Source organism: Bacillus rossius, chromosome 3, assembly GCF_032445375.1.
Source record: "Bacillus rossius redtenbacheri isolate Brsri chromosome 3, Brsri_v3, whole genome shotgun sequence".
Taxonomy (NCBI): domain Eukaryota; kingdom Metazoa; phylum Arthropoda; class Insecta; order Phasmatodea; family Bacillidae; genus Bacillus; species Bacillus rossius.
In genome coordinates, this window is record NC_086332.1 from 43931732 (window position 1) to 43956792 (window position 25061).

Here is a 25061-nt window from a genome sequence, read left to right on the forward strand (position 1 = left end):
TATAACTCCCTTAGTAAGCACAATATCAAATCCGTTCAAAGTTACTGTAAACTTTCTAATAACTATCTAAAACTTTTACTTGAAACTATTTTTGATAAGACCAAAACGTACTGCAAGGAATGACCAAAATGGTTTAAATGTATTCATGCCCTTTAGTTCCAAAATGCAGAAATACAAATAAAATTCGAATTAAATCTGATCTTCTAGGCCAAGCGGAAAGGAATATTTATGAGAATGGTTTATATTTTCACTAAAAAATCAGTACCTGTTCTCCTGATCGCCAAGATGTTTAAAAATGAAGAATGTCGTAGATTCTCCGACATTGATGTTACATGTTCACACGTGCGATTTTTCCAAGGTCACGAAACGAGTTTTTACTATGTAGACGTACAGTAATTGCTGTCTTCATACTCACTATTTTATATATATAAACTACATTACGGATGCACAAACAAATATTTGTGTTTTTATTTGGTGCTTGTATTTCTCTTTATATGTGGATTTTATGGTGAAACTACAAAAATGTATAATTTTTGTGTATTTTGCAGTGAAATGTAAAATTTATTTCCATAAGCTTTGTAAATAAGTGATTAAAGCATCAACCACAGGACACTAAAAAATATAAAACACGTTAAAATTAAACATATTTATATATAGAACATCATGAAGGTGAAACATAATTTTAAATTCTTTGCCAAATTGAAGCAGCTAATAAATTTTATGTTATAAGCAGTACCTAACAAGGTTTATGATTTGGAAGCTTGAATTTATAACTTATTATTTTACTATGTACAGTTTGTAGCTAAAATTTACTGTAACCAGTCGACCAGTTTACAGTTATTATTTTATTATTTTATTAATATTTTTAGTTATTAATATTTTGTGGGTATGTAAGGAGTAAGATGTGCAAATAGGCAAGGTAGCAAAAGCAACAATCACACATACTTTCATATTCAACCTGATTATTCTTTACTATGGATTATATAAGGGCCTTCTTATAATTATTCTTTGGATTTTATTCCTTTTTACACTAATTACAAGAGAAATATATTCCAGTTTAATTTCCCTACTGTTGAACATTGTGTTTCTCTTAGCACACACTTCCTTGTAGTTGCTACAACCAGGACAAGGAAGCTTCGGAATAGAAGGTTTGCGAGTCTAACTTTCTTTATTCTATTGTCTAGCCGTCGTCATTCAAGTATGTTGTCGACTTTACACGTGGTGTTCTGCCAATCCCTTGGTATCCACGTGGAAGACAAGAAGATTAGAGGCTACCACTTTGATTAGTTGGCCTATTCTTCAATAATTACTCTCGATATATTTTCTGACCGTTTCTCGTCAGAACTAAGGAGTTCTACGACCGTGTATGAGATACCAGGTCAATGCTTCGGTGCTTCGGTTGACGACGCATTTCTTCATTCAGATGCCAGACTTCATTACCTTGGTGATAATTTTTTCAACTATACAGACTTTACAGGCTCCATTAGATCGCTGATATATTCTACCAGTCCAGCATCTACAACGGTAGTTGTATTACTTCTTTTCAGCATTGACGGTGATCCCGTTCCAGAAACGACTACCTGGGGGTCCTGAATTCTACAAGATACATAATCTCTACCCTTTTCCTGAGCACATCTCGGCATTATCCAAAGTGTGAAACAATTTTTATGTGTATATTCCAGAAGTCTTATCCTTAAAAATGAACTCTAGACTGGATATCTGAAAATAAGTTACACTTAATTTATCATTTGAAAACCTGAATAATGAAGCCATTAAAATACCCAATAAGTGTTACACAATTTTTAACACTCAGCGATACTACGAGTATATAAAAAGTTAGGTTATGAAATAAACATTTAAAAAGTTACCTATATAAACATTTAACTGCTTATTTTTACATGAAAAGCAACATATTGAAATTTAAAATATTTATACCTTCTCAACTTCCACTTCTTTATGAATTCCGTTTCTTTATGAATGTGTTCTTACTCATCGCTGGGACATCCAGAACTCCTAACACATTTTCAAACTGTGCAAAATCAATCCCGGAGGTAAGTGCAGCCCATAACACTGCACTGTTCATATCACAGTATCCACTATCTTCATTGTGTATCGTATATTCACGATGACACATGCCGCATTCAAGTAACCACTTACAGAGGAGGCCATTTCGAATTTCTTTTTTTCATTTGGATTGTTCCTGTTGTGCACTGTCATGCGTGCCCCTGTCCTATTTGCACGACTTTCGGGAACACATAGCTTGGGTTGACAATTCTGTTTCTAAGCAGCGAATTCCATCTACATGTTTCTTTTTCTTTACTGCGTTCTGCACATAAAAGTGGAAAATATTCTTAACTTTCCTAATTTGCTGACTGATGCTTCTTCTGGAAATAGATAATTTGTAATCAAATAAGGTTGAACAAAAGTGCAAAACAAGATAAGGCCATTAGAAACCATTTTTTTAAAGATTTATAATGATATTTGTATACCTAAAATAGAGCATATAACTATTGTAAAAATCATTCACGGTTTTGCCTGAAAGAGTTATTTTTTGCTATACAAATTTTTTGGGGAAAGAAATGTAAATGATTTTTTAATTAGTAATACTTACTTTTTTATTGTAACAAATAACCCCGAAATATTTTACCACAACAGTATTTGCTCCCTTTTCCTCCCTAAAACTCTGGAATTGGTTCATTCCAGCATTACAATTCATACACTTACAGATTTCATGCCGGCCGGTTATGTACATTTACTAAATATGAACGAATCCGTTACTGTCTATAGCTAGATAATGACTTTTAGATTATTTCAGGCCTGCTTCCAGCACATAATATTTATGGATATACATATTGAGAAAAATTAATGTATGAAACATCTGTCTTACGTTGGTATTGATAAATTGACAAGAAAGTTTATTTACCACGAATATGAAAGGTGCATTTGACGGTATTCGAGGTAAATCCTTGCAGTTTCAGTTCCGTATTGTGTTTTTTAATCAATACTGTCAAACTTAAATTTCTATATGTCATTAATAACACTACCGAATCGAAAAAACCACTAACGCTGTAAGGAACACTAAAAAATAAGTAGGAAACATGTCTTCTTTCTTTGGTAATTTTATAAGTATCAATAATAAATGGTTTTTACTGTGTTACATTTAAAAAATAAATAAATACATATTTTCAATCACAAAAATTGCCAATTCAACTGTAAGGCTAATAGGCATATAATCCTGAAATAATATATTCATATGAAGCTTATGTCTGAAATTTTTCGTTTGGCTCACACATGCCGATGTATTAAGCTACTTATCGTTTGTTACAAGTAATTTTTGAATAATTTGAATAAGTTATATTTTTTACAGACGTTCAACAACTACATGAAAAACAATATTAGTGACAACCTTGTTTGCATTGGAAATACTAACTTCGGAATCACAATAATATCCGAAACATTGAGTAATTATTGTACCGGAAAATTACCTTTTTCTACCACTACACGAAAAAAAAAATTCATAATTAACATCACGTCGAAAATGTGCTTCTTAAATTTGTATTTCTTTAGTAACATATTTTCCAGGTTGAGTGAGATTGTATCCCTAATATGAGGGGTAAAAAAATATTTTCTTAACTAATTAATAAACGTGATAACAAATTGTGACCGAAACGAAATTCGAAACCACAACCTATTAATCGCGCAGTCTCCGCACGCGCTGCGAAAACATCGCTGTCAGAGACGTGTATGCAGAAAACACATTGAAAGAGAGAGGAGGGAGCGTTGGCAACTCGCGCATGTGCAGATAGGTACCACTGATAGTACAGAGCTAGATGCTTCTTTTGAACTAACTCTTATCGTATCCACTAACCCTTACTCAGGCTAGTCACTAGTGGAGACATAAGGACTGGGAATTAATATTTGCAATGATTACGTCTAAACTTCCATATAATACTTCATAAAAACATGCCTATTTACCAGAGATGTCTATGGGGACTAAAGAGCGAATGGAGGATGTAATGCAACCATAGCAAAACTAATTATTTGGCAACAGCATGCCACAAAACACAATAGTCCCTGGCGTATTTGCGTGCGTTGTCACGTGTGTAAAGAACACTCGTGTGCGCCTGAAAATTTCTGAGCCCTTGACATTCACGATATACGTTTCATCAGAATTACACATCTGAATAGATTTCGGTAAGAAGTTTAGGTCCTACGTACATTGAGAAAAAAAAAATTGTGTGAATAAGCAATAAAGTACAAATCAAAACTGACACCCAGTTCGACATGTCATGATATCAATAATTTTTTTTTCAAATATGTTAAAAATACCAATATAATTTAAATAATGTATTATTTACTGTACATTTCCCTTTGATAAGTTTACTTAATTGTCTTGCACCAGGCTCTTGTTTTCTTGTTCAAGACGTTTCCTTTTTCGCCAAGACCGTGCTACTGCTTTCGCATGCTTATTTCTTTTTCTCGTATGGTAGGTTTTTATGTTACCCATTACATATATTTACACGCAATACAACACGAGAACCAACAACTAAACGCCACTGGTACTATACATGTAGGCGGGCCTGCGAGTAGCGACGTGACTTGGCAACTCCGCGTTGCGCGCGGTTTCCCCGAGCTGCGTGAGATGCTCACCGCGCACTCTCTTGACGGGGATTGCAACTGCGTATTTTACTTGGCGCGCTGCTCTCCAGTACTTTATGATTTACGCGAGAACTGTAACGCTTTTGGTTATTACCAAGATGTTAAATTGTAGAAAAAACTCGTTGTAACGAACTGTGTATTATATTGTGTAAAATTTTTTATAATATTGTACAAAAAAAGCTTGTTTAGTAACCCGTAGTAAAACTATCCAAAAGAAAAAAAATTCATTAAAAATTATTAGGTTGGATAACAGTGCTAGTATTAACTAATTGCACAAAGGTAAGTATACATAATCGTTTAAAACTTTTATTTGAGTCACCACGCAATAATTGCACTCCACATCCATAAATTACTGTCACTTCGTGGACCTAATGCAGTCATGTTTATTAAATTTTTTTCTACGATTTGGGAGAGTGTATCACATAAATATGATACATCTTAAAAATCTACGAAGTTTTTTCTTTCAGCATATGAATTTTATTTCTTATTAAATTAATTAACATTCTTATTATTTTCAAAAGAAAAACACCATTATTGTTGCCAATTTGTGAACCGCCCCCTTAAAAAAATATGTTTTAGTTAGGCCTTTAATATGTGTGTTCCGTACTAATAAAACAAACACAAATAATGCTATTGTGATGGGCAAAAAGCCAAACAAATGAAAAACAAATGGAAGAATAAACTAGGACCGCTTCCCTTGTAAATTGCAGCACAACATGCAGTAGACATGTCAAGATGCCATGCTTGTTTTGTCCATAACTTGACTGCAGCTTCCGCTTGAGAGAAATACCAACAGTAAAATGTGTACCAAGTTACCAACATCCTGATACACAAATAAGGCAGGAGATTTAAACTTGCACTAAACATTAACGTAAATTGGTTGTTGTTGCAGTGGAACCCGATCAGCTAGTGTGATGTGTTCTGATAGCACAGATATTAGTTATATATTCAAACTGTTAAAGTCAGCTTCTCACACTACTGTAAATTGAGTCTTTCATCCAATTATATTTGCAATATTAACTGTTGTGCTTTACTACAGATCCATCGTTAATCATGAACTGACGCTTTCTGCTTTGGCTTCTTAAAACACCTCTGTTCTCGCCTTTGGAAATGTTGTCTTTGCCAGATGGAAAATGTTGCTGCCTAAGTGATGTTCTCAATCTTGTTAAAATTCTTTTTATCACACTTTGCTAGTGTCAAAATGAAATTTTTTTGCCTGTCTGCTAAATAAGATTTGTGTCTGTTGGCTCAGATATGATTGATCATGGGTGAATAATAATGGATTATTGATGATTATTATGGATGATCATGGATTATTGATCATGCAGCATCTAAATGAAAATGAGAAAAATTCACTCTGGTTTCCTAATCTGAAATCTAAATATTGGGTTACCACATTCTGGAAAGTCATGGAAGTTGGATTTGGTGAAAGAATTAAATTTGAATACTGGAAAAGTCATGGAAATTCGCCTGTGATAGTAATTTGAAAAGAAAATGTCAGGCTATAGTTTGCCATCACCTAGACTGAAAGAATTTTTTTCCTATGATTTTTTTTTGGCAGTCATACCTCATGTACAAACAATAAAATGGTTTATGCAAGGCTGGGTTTGAACTAGGCCAGCCATGAGGGTTGTGGAAATTGGAATTTCTTTGTTTATTTCAGTATATTGTAACAAAAAAAAAACTTAAAAAAATAATTAGTTAAAAATAAAACCATTTTTAAGCAAAATTTGAAATTTTGGTTATAGTCAAGGAAATATTTTTACGTGTTAGGCATTCAGTATATTATATTAATCATATCTCAATTTCTGATGTAATTTTTCAATTAAAAAATACTGCAAGATAATTTATCTTCATGTTAACACTCACGATTTTTTATTACACTTGTTTGGACTTCCCAGAATGACGCTTTTAGCAAAGAGTCAATATTCTCTATATTTTATATTTTGTGGTCAGTGCAATTGTATGGCAATTCATTCAGGTTTTTCTTAAACATTGTGAAAATTTATTTTTCAACTTGATACAATAGTGTTATTAGAGCACAATTTTTTTTTTAATTTTTTTAGTTTTTTCTGTTCTCATGACAAATAATTATTTTTCCTTAGGTTTAGAGCCAAAATTACAAAAACTGAACCAGAGGTGGAAGTCCACTATTTTGACTATGGAAATTCTGAAATATGTCCTATAAATGATTTACGAGAACTGCCGGAAGCTGTAAAGGATTTCCCACCAATGGTACTGTGATATTATGTTTATTTTTATTATTGGTATTATTATTTCATTTTATAAAGTTGGTTTGGTGATAAGTTACAATTTTATTGTGTGTATGTTAAGTTTTTATTATCTTTATCTATTTAATTTGTTTCTTGATATAATCATTTGGTAAAAGTGTTACAGTAACATCACTTAAAAATGAAGAAATTTTAAAATGAAATGTGCATGCCAAGCAAATTTGACCTCTTCATAGAAGTTACATAATAATGCAATTTGATTAGTAACATGTAAACACGTTAAATCATGGAAATTCTCAGTGATAATTTGAGGGTAAAATGTCATGCTCTAGTCTGCCATTACTCAGACATTAAATATTTTTTTTCCGGATGGTATTTTGGTTGTATAGTTATACTTCATACACAATATAAAATTGCATCTGCACATTTATATTTGAAGTAAAAAAGTGTAGAGAGATCTAAGCTAGCCGTGGAGATTATCTGGGCTGGATTTTCTTTCTTTCTTTCGTTCAGGAAACTGGTGAAAAAATTTGAAATTGTGTCAGGAAAAAATCAGAGAGGTTTTATTAAAGATTAGGGTGTTTACCCTGGACAATAGCTTAGAATTATACGCATATAAGCTCACCAGACAAAAAGTTAGTCACACCCGAAGAAATCATTACAAGCTTCATTTAATACTGTGTAACTCCACCTCTGGACTTGATAGCCGCCTGAATTTGGTTAGGAAGTGAGTCCACAAGGTTGTGTAGGTACATCGCATCCAGGTTAAGCCACTCGCTGAGGATTTGATCAGGCAGTTCCACCAAATTGCGGGGCTGCTGGTGCCAGCATTTTACCCGCTGTTCCAACATATCCCAGAAATGTTCAATGGGGCTTAAGTAGTGATGGGATTTTCGATACTTCGATACTTCGATACTTCGATACCTCGATACCTTCGATACTTGACGGTATCGTAAAGTATCGAGTATCGAAACTGTAAATTCGATACATTTTTTCGATACCGGAATGCTTGTTCATTTGTATTGAATTAAGTTTTGAGTCGCCATCGTAAAAAATACAACTACAGTAGAACCTCGATGATACGTTCCCGTTTCATACATTTTCCCGTGTCATACGCCAATTAATTTTGATTCCGCCGAAAGTACCATATTTACAATTTTTACTTTCCCGGAACATACACTTATAAAATCATTAATTTCCCGTTTCATACGTTTTTACGAAGCGGAAAAGTCCTAAAATTCACAATTTGTTTTGTTACATATTCCTCCTTATAAACTACGTTTTAATGCTTTTATTTTGAAAAATGTTCATTGTTTACCTTTGCAAACGTAAGAAAATAACTTTATCACACCATAGATATGGATAGTATCAGGAAGACTGTGCACTTCGTTAGTAGCATCTATGGCCAACACCAAGCGAGACTAGTGACGCAAACTAGCAAGATAATGGTGCACAAGCTTTACCAAGGCACGGATCTCATATTTTGTGTATTCATTAATCTTTGAACAGAATATACCCGTTTGTTATTGTTTTCTTACGATCGGATTGTTTTGTATTTTACGTTTCTCAAGTTAAAATTTCATTGAAAATTGTTCTGTTGCATAAAGTTGTTTTTAAAATGAAACAAACAAGCAAAAATTTCTGATTTTTTTTAATTTCTAATTTAGGCTTGGTGACTTTCCCCCCTTCCAAGAAAGGACTTCTTAACATTTTGTAAGGCCACTGTTTCTCGTGTCAGCTTTACTTGATTATGGACTGTATTTTACATTTCTGGTGGTTTTATTATATTTATATATAATGATGAAATCATATCTTTCATTAATATAATGCAATTATTTACACATTAATTATTTAATTTTAATCTGACATTGTGCTGGTATGCTAGATTGAATTTATATAGTTTAAAACTAATTTATGTTATTTGAAATAATTGTTACTTAATGGGAAAATATTTTCCCCTCGAGTATCGAAAGTATCGAACTGCAAAAACAATACAGAATCAAGTATCAAAAGTGTGGTATCGTCCCACCTCTAGGCTTAAGTCAAGAGATTTTGCAAGCCAATCGAGATGTAATAGGGTGAGGGATTGTTCATAAAACCAGTCGCATATACGTCCAGCCCAATGAACTTTGCCGTTGTCATCTTGAAAAACCGGGGTATACTCATCTTGCGGGTGTTGATGAACGGCAACACCCCATCATCCCGTGTGTTAAATAAACATGCTGGTTCATGTTAGTTGTCACCGCGTTGGGTGGGCCCAATCCATGATACATAACACCCCCAAAACTTCACAGACCCACCTCTGGCTTGAACCTGGGCTTGCAAACATCCAGAAAGAAATGCTTAATTTGGCCTTCGGTGCACTCGATGACGTGCAAAATTGGAATACAGGCAAAAACGTCATTCCTCAGACCACTTTATGTTCCGCCATTTAGCTACTGTCCACGTTCGATGATTTCTAGCCAAATGAAGACCCGCAGTTTTATGTGCGTTTATGAACAATGGCCTCTTGGAGGGTGACAAACTCTAAAAGTTCATTGCTTGCAGTTCCCGTTGCAATGTTCTCTCGTTAACAGGTTTGGATGGATCTTCATTCACTGACTGCAGCAATTCCTGTCTGGTTTGGAAGAGATTTTGATTCACAGCCACGAATCGCATCTCCGGTCCCTCTCAGGATCTTTTTATGACCACTTCGTATTTTGTGGCCACGTGTAGTACACCACTGCTTGTAGACATGTTGAACAATCCGCTGTGAAACTCCAAATAATTGAGCAACTTCATGCACTGTATGTCCATGGGCATGGTCAAACAAGATTGCCCCTTTTTGCCACTCTCACATCCTTACATTTACACTGTTTGTTTGAAACATCAATTTATCACTGATCACTGCTGTCTTATGCTCACGAAGATGCTAGGCGCATGCGATTGAGCACGGGATGCCATCTGTACTAGCTTAACGATCCAACTGTGAATGTGCATTGAGGTGACTAATTTTTGTCTGGTAAGTTTATTATGAAAATAATCTAGTTAATGAAATATATAATTTTTGTTTAGGAAATTGCTCTAGTTTTTGATTTTAAATAAATATGTTCTAACATGACAGTTAAATAAAATAGTTTTTCTTGTTAATTGTTTTTTCTTAGTTGAAACTATCAAAACTAATGGTAAAAATTTTTTGTAAAAATTTTAAGTAAATAGCAAAATTCTTACAAATTTATGTGTACATTATACAACAATCAAAAAGCTTGAGATGAATAGATTCATTATTCCCCCCTTCGGAAATGAAATAATTCATATTATTTTGCACTTATGTTTTAGGCTTTCAGAGTAAAGTTAGCTGATGGAACACCACCAGAATACCATGACATGCTTCCTGATTCGGTGCTGAGCATTAAGATTGTTGGACAGGTATGTAAATTATTTCATTAGCAAGCAGTTTTAGTGTTATCCTGCAATAACTGGTCAAATGCTACTTTTTTTGTTTATAATTTTTTATAAATATTTTTGGGTATTATGTATAAATACAAAAATTATTTTATTTGCCAGTTAAACAAGCATCCTGTGTGAAAACCATTTACAATTGTCTTTATTTTTAAAATATTAAATTTAAAGAAAATTTAAACAAGTTGTCAAAATGCTAAACAAAAGTTTTTCATTTAACTGTAAAATAAACTTGTAATTAAATAAAAACTAGAAAACCTGCTTTTATTGTAGATCAAAAAAAAATTAATTGTATGTCCATCAACCAGATAATGCACCACAACTCTGTATAACTAAAAGCATTGGGTGGTCTCTTTCATTTTCATAATGACTATATCCTAAAATTAGTGATAGAGAATTTAAGACAAATAATATCCAGCACCCCATTACTATTCTTAAGTTCATTATTGTTTTTAAGTTCATAGTCATTTTTGTAATGATTATATTCTAATATTTTCGAAATGACTATATCATAAGATTTTTGTATTGACTATACCTTAAAATTAGTGATAGAAAATGTATAACAATTTGCATATTTATTACTGATAGAAAATTTAAGACAAATGATATCAAGCACCCCATGCTTTTAGTTATACAGAGTTGTGGTGGATTATTTAGTCGTTGGACAAAAAATTTAATTTAAATTTAATTTTTTAATTTTATTCATTGATAAAATCAGGTTTTTTTAAGTTTTTTATTCTTATTAATCTCAAAATTAAATAAAAAAACTCGCCTCGATTAATTTTAATGGATTCAAAATGCTTAGTCCAAAAAATATATATATATTTTGAGCTTCAACAGCAGCATGTTATGGGGCCGGACAGCATTGTAACAGTGTTTTACTATTTACGGAAAAAAAATACAGTAAAACTCGCTTACGAGGTCCCACATGGTAGGTTTTTCCGTATAAAGCGTTTAAATTGTCCGGGGTCTCATCATTTACGCCATTAAATGAGTGATATAAAGTCCCATTTAAAAATTTTCTGAAAGTTCCTGTCTAAAAAATAGTAATGGTGTATGTAAATATGAAGAAAAGACATGAACAACAACTACGAAGAAATATGGATGATGTACCATAACTACAGTACAAACCCAATAGTTATCTTTAGATAATTACCATAAAAAGAACTAAACATTCTTTGTAGATACCATAATTACTACAGAAGCATGATAGCTACCACATTTGCACTATAGTTACCGTAACAACCGAATGTGTATTTACCGTGATGGTAATGTACTTATTTATGACATATTAAAATTAAAGAACATTATTGAAAAAAAAGGATGTTAAATTTTGATATGTACGGTTGGCACATGTTGCTAAGATATAATGCGATCTGAAAGAATGCAGTACTACTACAAAAAGTGAAAAGGGTACTCTCGGATTTTTAGGTTATGACAGTCTCTTTCGTATTTCAGTAATATTGCCGAAAATTAACAAGCGTATCGGAAGTCGGCGGAAATGCTGATTCAACTAAATATTGGCAAAATCGGCTTCTTCAGTACAGCTCTACATTTGATGACATGAGTAAACATATTTCAGACTACAGGATATTGAAAAAGACTTTATAATTTCCATGTAGGTTTATTGTGTGTGTGTGTTTTTTTTTTTGCAAGTGTAAATTGAATTAAGTAAAATGCTTCTATTTTTATTACTTTCAATTGATTAAACTTTAATGACAAGTGACAGATATTTGACACTAATTTTGAGGTTAAGCAATTTTACTAAAGCATTCCAGCCACACAGGTTACCAGCGAGAGATGCTTCTCTTCTGCTGGAAACACCATCTCTAATCGTAGAGCTAATTTAACTCCTGAACGTGCAGAACAAATTATTTTTCTGCATGATAGATTAAAGAACAGAATTTAATACTCTATGACAATCTCTCTCAGAATTTTGGTGCTGAAAAGTGGAAATGTTGAAACAATGTGAATGTACTTTTCAAACATGATTTTTGGTGCTAAGTTTGTTGAAGCTCAGTAAGGACTCCAGAAAAATTGACAAGGATGAAATTATTCCGAAGATATGTTAAATTTACACAAACATATACTTGTAAACTGTACTTATGTTAGTTGGATGATATCAGTTACTAATGAACCAATGGAAACAGGTAAGATTCAATGGCAAAAAATTTTTTTTCCCTAGCAGTGCAAAATGTAAATGCTCTCTGTAAATAGTTACCCAAAATTAATAAGCCCACTTCATTTTAATACTTTTTTCAAATATTATACTAAGTTTAAGGTAAAAATAATTTCCCAAAAGTGTAACTGTACCACAAAAGCTCGAGCTCGAGCTCGCTCGAAGCTTGAGAACTTTCAAGTAGGCTCGCTCGAGCTCGGCTCAAAGTAATATTCTTAGGCTCGCAGACCTCTAAAAAAAAGCCTATATTTTTTAGCTTTTTGTGAAAGGAATAAGTAGCTTTAACATGTAGGTCTCATAATTCTTATTTTTGTAAAATCATTTGTTTCAATGTATGTATATACAGCCTACCATAAATCTTATGTCAAAGTGTTTTATTTTGTATGTAAACTGTAGCAGTGTAGCCTATATAAATCTGTGAATGTTGTATATGAAAGTAACAAATAACATTTAAAGAAGTTCTTACATTCAAGTTAATTATTGTTTCTACAATTGCCAACTGGAAATTGTATGTAATAAAATAATATTGTCAACTCTTGTTTGTGAAACTATTTATCCTTCAGTAATATGAGTATATAAACTTAATGCAAATTATTATGATAGTAAAACTTAAAAATGAAAGAAAAGATTCGAAATTGCAATCGAATTTCAAAAAGTTGGTAGGGATTCGACTCAGAATCGAATGGAACTGAAAATGGAGGATTCGCACAGCCCTAAAATTAAGACAATGGTTTAAGCTTGCCAGTTAAAAATTACTATGAAATTAAGTAAAAAAAAATTTATGGTTTTCAAAAACTAATTAAAAGAAAGAATGATTTAAATATGTGAATTCTAGGATAAATGAAAGCTTTTGACCGTCTTTCAAGTATATGACTACATACTAAACACGGCAGGGTTGTTCTTTATATTACATACACATTAAATGAGCATGGGGTTTACCTAAAATCAGGCTCCAAGACATGTTACAGGAGCGTTAAAGATCTTGGGGCTTAAACCCTTCCCCCGAAACATTTTCTACTATAACCCGACCTATTGGATCGGAAACACTCCAAATCAAAAAAGAATACCTTTTTTAAATTTTCCATAATTAGGATTATTAACCCCTCCTCCCTCCGAGGGGTGAAAGTCAAACCCCGGGCACATTTTACACCATAAACTGACCTCTGAAACATTATAAATCAAAAAAGAATATCATTCCTCTCCTCTCTCCCCTCTAGGGACACAGTCAATCCCAATGCACCATGCCCTGACCTCAAGGATACACAAAAAGCATGGTTATTACTCATAGCTCAAAATTAGTGTTGTTTTTTTTTTTTACCCTTAAGGTCTTAAGTTATTAAAATATTGTATTGTCAAAGGTTTTTATTTATGCAAAAATCAACAAGTGAGTAAAAATTGAATGAAAGGATTCTATTACATAGTACATTCATACATATATACAGATCAAGCTAATAAAAGTGTGGTAAAAATTACATAGGTATGCAGAAGAGAAAACAGTTTTTTTATAGTCATTTTCTCATGTCTTTTCAATACTGCATTGTTTCCGCCATTTTTTTTTGGAACTTAATTAGCAAATCTTTGCAGTTGGTGTATTGCAAGTAGCACTATGGTGGAACAAACATGGAACTCAACATTTACCGCACATTATGCAGAAACTATGCAGACACTATATATGTAAACACTATCTCAGATGTGCCTTATGTTGCATGCAAATGTAGATTGTAAAGAAACAATTTCTTAGTATTTTTTTTGCACAAAAACATAAATGTTATAACAAACGTATGTATTTTTATATGTGTGCAATTGTAAGTACTGGAAAATAACCAAATGCAATTGGGTTTTACTATCAAGCAGAGGAATAGGTTTTAATGAATTGTGAGACTTTTTTATGATAAAAAAATTAAGACTAGTTTTAAATGAAATAATATTCCAAAAGTATAGATATACACAATGATAATTATAAATTTTAATAAAAAAATGATTTTCTAATGGCCGGTCTTGCTACTCCAGACAGAAATTAAGTAGTTCACAATGAAACCTATATTAACAAACTGTTAATATTTTACCAAATAGAGGCATGTTGGTGTATAATATTAAGACAAAATAGCAAAGAGATTTCTGCTTTCGACCAGCAGAAGACAAAAATGCACATTGTTGAGCAACATTTCAAATATTGTATTTAGATTATCCTATTATTTTATGTTAGTGAAATGTTTTATATGTGCTATACAGTATGCATGTAGTAGTTGCTTAAGAAAAATCATTTTAACTGAAAATTACCATTAATAGCATATAAATATAATTTTATATATTTTTTTAATTATTTGGGTCTGTTATATGAGTAGAAGTAATGTTTTTTTTAATTATTTTATTTTAAAAATGGAGTTTTAACTTTGTGCATGTTACATGAAAAAAAATTTTTGGTTGTACAAGGGGAGGTGTTTCCAACATCAGCTCATTTTTCAGGATGACAATGGAGTAAAGAGGGTGCAAGTGGAAGGTGTGAAGTACGCTGACATCTTACCTATGTCTCAGTCTGCCCTTATCAAGTCTGTTCCAAGTAATCAGGTAAGTGTGAGAGTTTTGCAACATTACATTACGGTGTCTGTTTGATTGGAGGCTGCTTGAATAGGTGTTGGAAAAATACAGGATTTTTATAAAATCAAATAACTTTGTTGTTGTTTAAACCTGGTGTTTTTGATTACAATAGTTATTTTGTTTCTCACCATGTTCAAATGAAAGTTATACAATATCCTGCTTTCTGCCACACTTCTTGAACCAGAAAAGTTATAACATCAAGGAACTGAAGTCCAGTAAATCTGCACATTGACTGGGACTTAACCCCAGAAAGGGTATTTCCCCACAGGAGGAGGGTTATCCATAGAACGGGTTTTTCTCAAATAATAAGGATTTACAGTTTGGTCAGGGATTTCCTACAGAGTAGGAATTAACTATTTAATATTTTTAATTTTAGAGTATTTAACTGGGCATTATTTACAACATTTTTGTTTCAGGTATCTTCTTCACCGCAAGAAAATATGGCAAGTAATCCTTCAAAGCCAAGTACAAAGTCCACAGATTGTAGACCAACTGCAAATCCAGCTGCTAGTGAAGACGTGAATAAATTAAATTTTCCTTCTAAGTTCTATGATGTAAGTTGGTTGGAAAAATATTTAGTGCTTTAACAATTTTGTGTTAATACCTTGATATGGTTTTTTATATGCTTTTGTTCCGTTTTTTATATGCTTTGACACTGTTTTTTGTAATCTAAATTATTGGAATGTGTCCGAGAACATTTTTTTAGCATTATGTATAGAACTAAATCCTTGTGAATGATATGAAAGTAAAGTATAGTTTTATAGTATACCTAAATATATTTATTACTTTGATTTAAGAATGACCCAAATATACTATACAATTTTTTGTGTCACAAACCAGAATATCGCAGTTAAGGTTTTCAAAAGTGACTTCCTTTTATCCTTCAAATGACTCACCATGTTGTTCTAGAAAGTAAAAACTAACCTCCTAGTCTTTTGTTTTTGTAAAATTATTTAACACACACAATATTTCTGATAGGGCACAGTGAGTATAAAATAATCTCTTCTCTGTCAATTACAGCAATCAAGGCCTAGATTCTTATTTGATAGTGAGCAAAACTAAATCACTTTTTTAAAAAAAATGCATTTACAGTATTTACACATTCATAACCCTCATAAAATGTACCCAATTTTTTTGGGCTACTTGTGGATAATCGAGGTTACACTGCTTCTGTGCCTAAGACAGAGTTGCCTTGTGTCTTACATGAAGGTGCAAATTTATCTCCAGATTTTCTGTCTTGTTCATTATTTAACCAATTTTTTTTGTCAAATTAACACACCTTGACTCATTTTGCTGTGATGCACTCATTATAAGTCGTACTCTTGAGTCAATGAGACTTTTTTATTAATAAAATGTTAACATTTCAAAAAAATATGTGTGTTTCCATGATACGATATACCAAAAGTTACAGCATAAATTTTATATCCAAAAGAGTTGAAATCCAGGCCGCTACTCTCAACGTATTCCAAAGTTGTGCACAGTAAATCTAAAATTGTAATTTTAAGCTAGTGTTGGGCACCAAAAGTTTAATAGGTTGGCTAGCTACAGGAAAAACTTGGAAATTTCTGGATTTTCAGCAACAGTGAAAAATTGGGATATTCCTTAATTAGTCAGGGAATATTTTTAATGACTAGGCTAATCAAAAGTTAGCTATAGCAGAGACCTTTTTTGATGTTTACTGATTCCATTTACAAAAACATCCTTTCTCGCCCCTCCCAAACTGTATCTTAAGTATCATAAAAAGTTTTCCTCCATTTCTTTTTGACCGTAAGTATATAGGTATATCAGCACTTTGACCACGCACATTTACTTCATTGATATCGACAGTAGTGTGATAAATGGTGACTAAATAATATCGGTGGTCAGGGATTTCTTTTTCCAAACCTGGAAAACTCTGATTATTAATCTTCACAGGTTTGGTAGTTACCCTGTTTAATATCATAACAGCCAGGCTCGTTCAGGTAGAAAAAAAAAGTGGAAATTTGAAAATTGTCATTGTTGAAATTCTGGAGCATGGCACTGTGCACACAAACACTTGTAAATAGCTACTTGTTTTCTCTATTCATAAAGCTTGTCGACAAACTGACAAAAATGTCTGGCACTGTTATAGTTGTGGAATGAATATACTGTCCATCAGCACTTATCTCTTCAGGCACTAGACTAGTAGAGCATCTTTCAGCAAACTGTAATGGTAGGAAAAGATCTGTGAAACATCTAGCTCCCCAATAATTTTTTTTTATTTATTTGTTTTTATTTTCTCATTTTTACAGTTTTTCAGAATGGTGTCTTTGGAATTCAAAAATTGTTTCTGCTTCATATTTGTTGCTGTCTTTTCTATAATTTTCACTTCAATTTCATCTACTTTTCAGGGTAATTTTTTTGTTTTGAATTTTGTTTTGGACTTTTAATTTTTCTGCACTTTATAATAGAGCTTAAGTGAAGTAAATATAAGACAGACTTAAGAAAGATAAACATAAGATGAGCATTTTTTAAAAATTTTAGTGTTATTTTGAAACGTGCTTTATTTATTTAAACTATGATTCTAACTAACAACTACTTTTTTACAGTAAAATGTTTTAAAAACTGATTATTTTGATAGTTTCATCTACAGTTTTTTAAAGGTCCCAAAAATGGCTCGTGTACATCTGTAGATGATAATTATGATTATGATGATCAGGATGATGATCTGATGATCATGATGATATCACTTGTGAAAATCTAAGTGTAAAGATCCCTTTCTATTTTTACGTAATACTGTCCAGTACATTTGAATACATTGTCTACTATCGTATTTAAGTGCTGCATATTAACTAGTAGAACGTATTCAGATAAGTGCATAATTCAGTAGGTGAAACACATTTTTTTACACCATTTAAGGAACCAGGAACTACACACAATGTATAGGCTCTTAATTTGACTGAATCTGTTTGAATGCATTATTTCAGTAGAAAACTAGTTTTCAAACACAAAATTTTTGAACATTTTTCCTTCACTCGGCTCTTAAGGGGCCCGCCTCGTCAGGGGTGTATGTGTGTTAGTGAGGCGGGATGATAAGCGCGACGCTCGATGGTATTTCTAGCACGCTATAGCCTCTAAGCTCAAGGCTCTGAACTGGTGCGCAGTCTTCTTGTCGTCAATTGATAACTATGAAGTTTGTGCGGTGACCGTATTTTTATATTACGGGGATATGAAGATAAAGGTGTAATGCAAGTCCCTTAAGTGCTTTCAAGAATCTGTACCACTTGTTTTACACCTAAAAATTACTCGGAAAACATGTGTTTTAGCCATTTTAACTCTTCTAGAAATACAGTTTAAAAACATGATCCAAAATTAAAAGTACTTTTCGGGCCTCAGCGAACTCTTAAATGCTTTTCGTAAACATACCCCACTCGGATATCTTGAGTAGTTTTGAAATCGCGCTGTTTTTCCTGAAGCTCTGCACACCGTGTGTGTGACCAGGTAGGCGGGCCCCTTAAATGCCACAGTCCATTGTCTGTTGTCTGCTTCTTATGCTGAAACTTGGAGCTCAGGCTACCTTCGTGTATTCCGATTGTACCCGAAGCCTTGCGGCCGGACTGGGGAGCCAGACCAGCGCTGATCTTCCCTTGCGCCAACAATAAATTTGTGTGCAGTATGAATAAATCTGTTACTGGCTGGTGAGTTGTAAAACATTGATTTTTAACAACTTATCACGGAAAAAAATCTTGCTACTATCTACAAACATAGAACAGATTGTTGAAAAATAGTGAAAAATGTAAACTCGTCCCTCAGCAAGTCTAGACCATGCGGGTTACACACTGCAATGTAACTGATGGCTGGCTTTGCTTCCTTGAGCCATCCAAGCAGTGGGAGGGGAATTTAGGGGGTGGATTATGGAGTGGTAAAATGAGGGCAGTAGTAGGAGAAAGGGAGATGACTGTAGACAGGACATTTGATTGTGTGTTAGAAAAGTTGCGCTTTAAAACTTAGTGTAGGAGGATATTTGAAGTTGAAAATTCTTTAATTTTTAAAACCAGCTCCTGATGTGACTTATATGTTTACTAATGCTCAATTGAAAAGGGATTTCGATAGACGTTAAAAAAGAAAAAGAAAAAAATTTCGGCTCTCTTGAATACCTTTTTAGGAACAAAAAAAATTTGAGGGGTTTGTTTAAATGTGTTAACTAATGAGAAGAGGACGTAGATAAATATTGTGATTAGTTGATTATTAAAATATTATTTAATGTGTCCTTGTGTAATGTTGACATTGTGTGTGTATATATATAGATATATATGTACATGTGTGTGTGTATGTATATATATATAATATATATGTGTGTGTATATATATATACACATACATACACACATACGTATGTGTGTATATGTATGTATATCAGGGTGTCTACCAACCCTGGAAAAATCAGGGAATCTTGGTTTGGTAGGTTGTAGTTGGCAATACGTTTTTTGTTTATTGATCAGCTTGCATTGACGTAGCATCAAGTGTTTCCACTCCCATTTTTATTTTTGAATGGCAAATAACGAACAGTTCCCACCTCCATTTTCTTTTATTTACCATCGGATTCGGAAGTGGTATCAAATCACGTGATACAAACTGGTTCAAGCTGGTTCCCACCTCCATTTTCTTTTATTTGCCATCGGATTCGGAAGAGGCATGAAATCACGTGATACAAATTGGTTCAAGCTAGTCTGTTATCATGCTGACGTGACGTGCTGCAGCATGTGTTTCCCACGTTCGGATTATACCGACAGGTGCATTTAATTTTAAGTATCTATGGATACCCCCAACGTAAATTGGGCATTTTTTTTAGCTTTGAAAATACGTATCACAGACACTTTTGGTGAGGATTCGCCATCATTGCTAGAAATTGGTAGCTGTGGGCTTCATACGGTCCATGCTGCTTTCAAAACTGGAATTTCTGCTACACAATGGGATGTTGTAAGTTTTTTGAGGCACAGTTACTTTTTGTTTAAGCATGTACCTGCAAGGAGGGCAGAATACATTAGAATAACTGGATCAGAGCTTTTTCCCAAGAAATTTTGTGCAATCAGATGGTTAGAAAATACTGCAGTTGCTGAGCGTGCCATGAAAACGTTACCCCACCTAAAGAAATTTGTTAGTGAAGTTTCTATTTCATCTGTCTCTTTCAATGTAGTGAAAAGTGCTCTTGAAGATAATCTTCTAGAAATAAAATTGACATTCTTCCACTCTTTGGCATCAGAGCTGGAATTGTTTCTTACAATGTTCTAAAGTGAAGCACCCATGGCACCTTTTCTCTATGATTCACTGGTAGACATTTTATTAGGTTTGGCAGGAAAGTTTGTGAAACCAGAGGTATTGAAGAGCTTTAGGGTGAATGGCAATGTATCTCGATTGGATGTAGATAACCAGGAAAATCTATTGACTGCTAACAATATCAAGTTGTGTTATGCAGTACGCCAGTACCAGAAAAGTCTGTCCTGTTACTGAAAAATGATGATGTTAGGACTTTTCCAAAGGTTATGGTAAAAAAAAAAACATCAAGACAAAAGTCCCCTGAAGTACAAACTTACCAAGGGAATTTCCTGCTTATGTCTGTGGCTTTAAATTCGGGTGTAAGGAAACAGCGTGTGAAGTACAGTTTAGAATGTTGTCTTTGAAACAGGTGGCTATCAGGACAAGAAGCTGATAACATTGAGTGATCATATCAGTTGGTATGTTCCTCGCAAGATTCTGAAGCACTGTTCTCGTCTTTTTCTCGAGAAGACGGGCGCCTTCATCACTTGTGGATGCTTATTCTTAAGGCACATTACATACAGTAGCTGCCAAAACAGGCCTTCTAAAGTTTGTAAGGATGATTTTGGTACTTTTCCATGGAAATGCATCATTGGAAAGAGGATTTTCAGTGAATTCTAATCTGCTGACTGAAAACTTGCAGGAAGAAACACTGATTGCACAAAGACAACGTTCTGGAGGTGTAGAGCATGTTGAAATCACCAAGTCCATGTTACAGTATGTAAGAAATGCTAGTTGTAGCCGTCAGGAAGCCCTACAAACAAAACAAAAAGGAAAGGAAGCTACAGACAAGAAGAAGGCAGAAAAAGGAGAGTTGAAGAGGAGATCAAGACATTGCAGTTGAAGAAGGCTCGAGTGTTAGATTTGGCTCGTTCTGAAGCAAGTGCAAAAGACGCAGAAGTTCAGTCACTGCGAAATTGATGGGATCTTCTAAAAAGTTTATCTCTTTATCTCCCTTGGATTTGTTTTTCTGTTACAAATATAGTCAACAGATGTTTATTAGTGTAATATCATGGGTGTTATCTCATCTGTACGGGCCATTTCATGTCTAAAAGTTGCTCTAAAAACACACGTTAAGCATTTTTCATTCCTCTAAAAATACAGTTTAAAAAAGAAATACGTAAACTAAACTTCTCATTTGCCCTCAGCAAATTCTTAAATGCTTTTCGTAAACAGACACCACTGTGATATTATCTAGAGCAGTTTTAAAGTTGTGTGGTTTCTTCTAAACCTCTGGATGCTGTGTGTGTGTGTGCCGAGGTAGGTGAGGCCCTTAGTAGTGTGCATTTTTGTTGGTTTCAGGTGCAGATATCCATGACTTTGGGCGGTAATGACTACTGGGTGCAGCGAGCTGGTATGGATAAGGAGTTGCAAGTAGTCATGGTGGAAGTAAACGAGCATGCTTCCAAGGGCATTAAAACCACGCCTGAAGTTGGCAAGTTATGTGCGGCCCAATTCCAGTGTTTCTGGTATGTTTCTTTTCATATTTGATGCTTTTTATAGAATTTTAAAAAAAGTTGCAGATTTAATTTTAAATAATTAGCAATTTTACATTTTTGTTGACGACTAGCTACTGCCCAGCATGCATTGCTATGAGACATATTTTTTTTTGTATTTTTTTTAATCAGATACACATAAAAGCATCTATTTTCATATACAGACTTCTGAGGACTGTGGTTCTGTATTTCTATAAGTTTGTTTGAAATATGACTAATGGTTGTAATTTTTTTTGTATTTTGCAGGTACCGAGCTAGAATAACAAAGATAGCACCTGAATTAGAAGTACATTTCATTGATTTTGGAAATACGGAAATTTGTACCAGTGACATTCTTGAATTGCCATCATCGGTTAAAAACTTTACTCCATTGGTAATAATTTTGTGTTAAATATATATTTGATTCAGTTTAAAAGTTGTTCTAGTTAGTTTTAATACTTTAGCATAAGCTGATTTTTTTTTTTATCATTTAACACTTAACAGTTTTAATTAGTGTTTTATAGTAGTCAAATAACAAAAAAAAGTTTGAACAACTTTTATTGATTTGTTATTTAAAAAATCAATGTTGGAAATTTATTCTAAACCTCAAGTGTGAGTATTAGGCTTTTTAGTGCGTAGCTAATATCAAATCAAACCGAATTGCGAATATTTTTTTCTCTGCACTGTTTTATGACACTTTTATAAAATACTGGAATGAAGTAAAAAAAAAATTAAGATTTGTAATGATGATAGAACCAACCAATGGGCTTTACGGTTGACACCAATCAATAGAAAAGATAAAATAACCAAGCATTAAATTAATTTTGTACAGTCTTAAAAGCAGAATGGAATGCCACCTTTTCATTTTTTTTAAGCAACCTGCTTTATTCACATAATTAAAATATAACAAAAAATAATTATTTTCATACCATAAGAAATATGTGAAAACAAAGATTTTGCCCATTTCAAAAATCACAATACTTAAGACATTTTCAAATGTCACATTAATTACTAAAAAATATCATATAATCTGTTGTAAAATTGGTATTAACATTTGTAATTAACAAAAAGCTAGTCCATTATTAAAATAAATACTAAAATATTAAAAATACCTAATTAAACACTTGTAACGAGTATCACATTATTATGTTGGCTCCATACATTTGATACTAGCTATTGTTACTCTAAAAGAAAGAAATTTATATCCTAGTAATTGGTTTTTGAATTTTCCTTGCTGAGTTAAAAATCTATGTCTTACCATGTATATTATGCTTGTGTGAACATTCTGAGTTTTGCATATCAAAACGAATATCAATCGGTTACGTATACGGCTGTGCAGGATCTCGAAAGTCTGGAAAAAAATTCGGGATCACAAAACATTTTCTCTTAGGGTGGTGGAAAAAATTTCCACAGGATATTCGTAATGTTTTTTTTTTTGCTACAGCTGGTCAGTAATTCGGAACCATTACTAACACCCAGTAAAAGTATTTTATGGAGAAGAGAGTCCGGCAGGTCGTTAAAAATAAACTAGAACTGACAGCATACTGATAAGGCTAAATATGTGTATCAGAACACTGGACAGGTGTTGGTTTGACAGTTTCCAGATCAGAGGGTAGAAACATGGCATGCCAGCCTCTTTTACCAAACACAGAAAAAGAGAGGAACATTCTAAGCAGCTACTGTGATCCAACACTTTAATTTTTAAAACAAGCCAAAAAATATAATCCATATGTTAATATAAACATTTATTTTCACATAGTGAAAAAATGAAAACAAACAAGTTTTAAATTTTTTTTAGGCCTACATCATATAGATTAGAACTGCTCACTGTACATTCTTTTTAACCTCACCCTCTTGAAGTTTCTTTACTCATACTGCAATTTCCTTACATTTTCACTTTGCAAATGTTTTTTCCTTTTTTTTTTGGCATATTCTATTTTGATTACCATGAAAAACATTATTTCTATTTTCCTTTCAAAATTTATATATTTTAACATAATTTTACCTGTAGAAATTGTAGCTGACTTAACCTAACCAACCTTTCACTTTAGTATTATTTATCTATTTTCCAGAAGCCACTACTCTGCACAGTTACTTTTTCTTTTAATATTATTATTCGAGAATAATTTGATATTTGTATTAGTATTCAATTCTAACAATAAAAAATTGATATTAGCACAGGCCTAATGTGCATATATCCTAAATTGGTGCTACTCTCAAATGTTTAGAAACATAAAATGTATATTCTATGATGTATACTTTAGGAATTTATACAGTGATTTAAATGTCAAATGGACCTTCAAAAAACTATGAAAATTGCTGGAAAATGTAAAAATTATCATGTAAATGGGTTTCCTCGTATTAAAGTAGCTGATAATACCTGCCAAACAAATTAAAAAGCAAAATTTCAAAATTAAAAAATTTGGGTTATAACTGAGAAGCAGCAATTCTTAGGTATCCTGTGTTTTAAAGCTTCATAACAAATGCAAAGCTTCACATCAGTTGTGAAGCTTTGCATCACATTTGAAACTTAAATTAAATTAATAGCATATTTACTGTGGAATCAAATTGAATATTAAAAATAGCTTCTATTTGAATCACTCAGTCGAAGCTTTGCACTGGCCTAGTACAGGCCAAAATTTATTATTTACTATTAAAATAGCATTTTATAAATTTTTAATATTTTACTGTGTTACATAGCTACTTGTACATAGTAATAGACTATGCAAGTTATTAATCCACTAGTACGTAATACCTGATATAATTACTTTTTTCCCTAGGCACTGAGGATACAATTAGCTGATGGAACTCCGGCCAAGTTCAGCAATCTGCCAGTAGATTCTGTAATCTCTATAAGGCCTGTTCTGAAGGTATGTTATAATTTAGAGGTATGCTATTTGGTGGTTGGAAATATTTTTAGCTGTAAATTTCAGAGTAATATTTCAAAACTGACAGAATAATGATAGGTATTTACAAATAGATATTAAATTAATAATCCCTCCATTTGGAAGTCTGATTATTTGTTAAGATCAGGACACAACTTTTAACTAATCAGAAAGGGAGAAATACAGCTCCATTGATAGCTTGGGAAAAATGTTAAGTTTAGCCATAAGACCATAACTCTAGACAGGGCTGCCACCACTTTGAAAACAATATCCTTGATTGAAATGTGAAATATCCTGTAATATCCTTGTTTTGAATATAA

At 32.9% G+C, this 25061-nt stretch overlaps 1 protein-coding gene across 7 annotated transcripts in view; it reads left to right on the top strand.

Moving 5' to 3' along the window:
• Positions 1-25061, top strand: part of LOC134530599 (tudor domain-containing 6-like) — a 229928-nt gene that overhangs the window by 157683 nt on the left and 47184 nt on the right. For all 7 annotated transcript variants that reach the window (XM_063365580.1, XM_063365575.1, XM_063365578.1 and 4 more), the window contains 7 exons: positions 6765-6894; positions 10209-10298; positions 14977-15078; positions 15525-15662; positions 21684-21850; positions 22124-22250; positions 24637-24726. In XM_063365580.1, coding sequence (XP_063221650.1) covers positions 6765-6894; positions 10209-10298; positions 14977-15078; positions 15525-15662; positions 21684-21850; positions 22124-22250; positions 24637-24726 — 844 coding nt within the window. The remainder of the gene's footprint in view (positions 1-6764; positions 6895-10208; positions 10299-14976; positions 15079-15524; positions 15663-21683; positions 21851-22123; positions 22251-24636; positions 24727-25061) is intronic.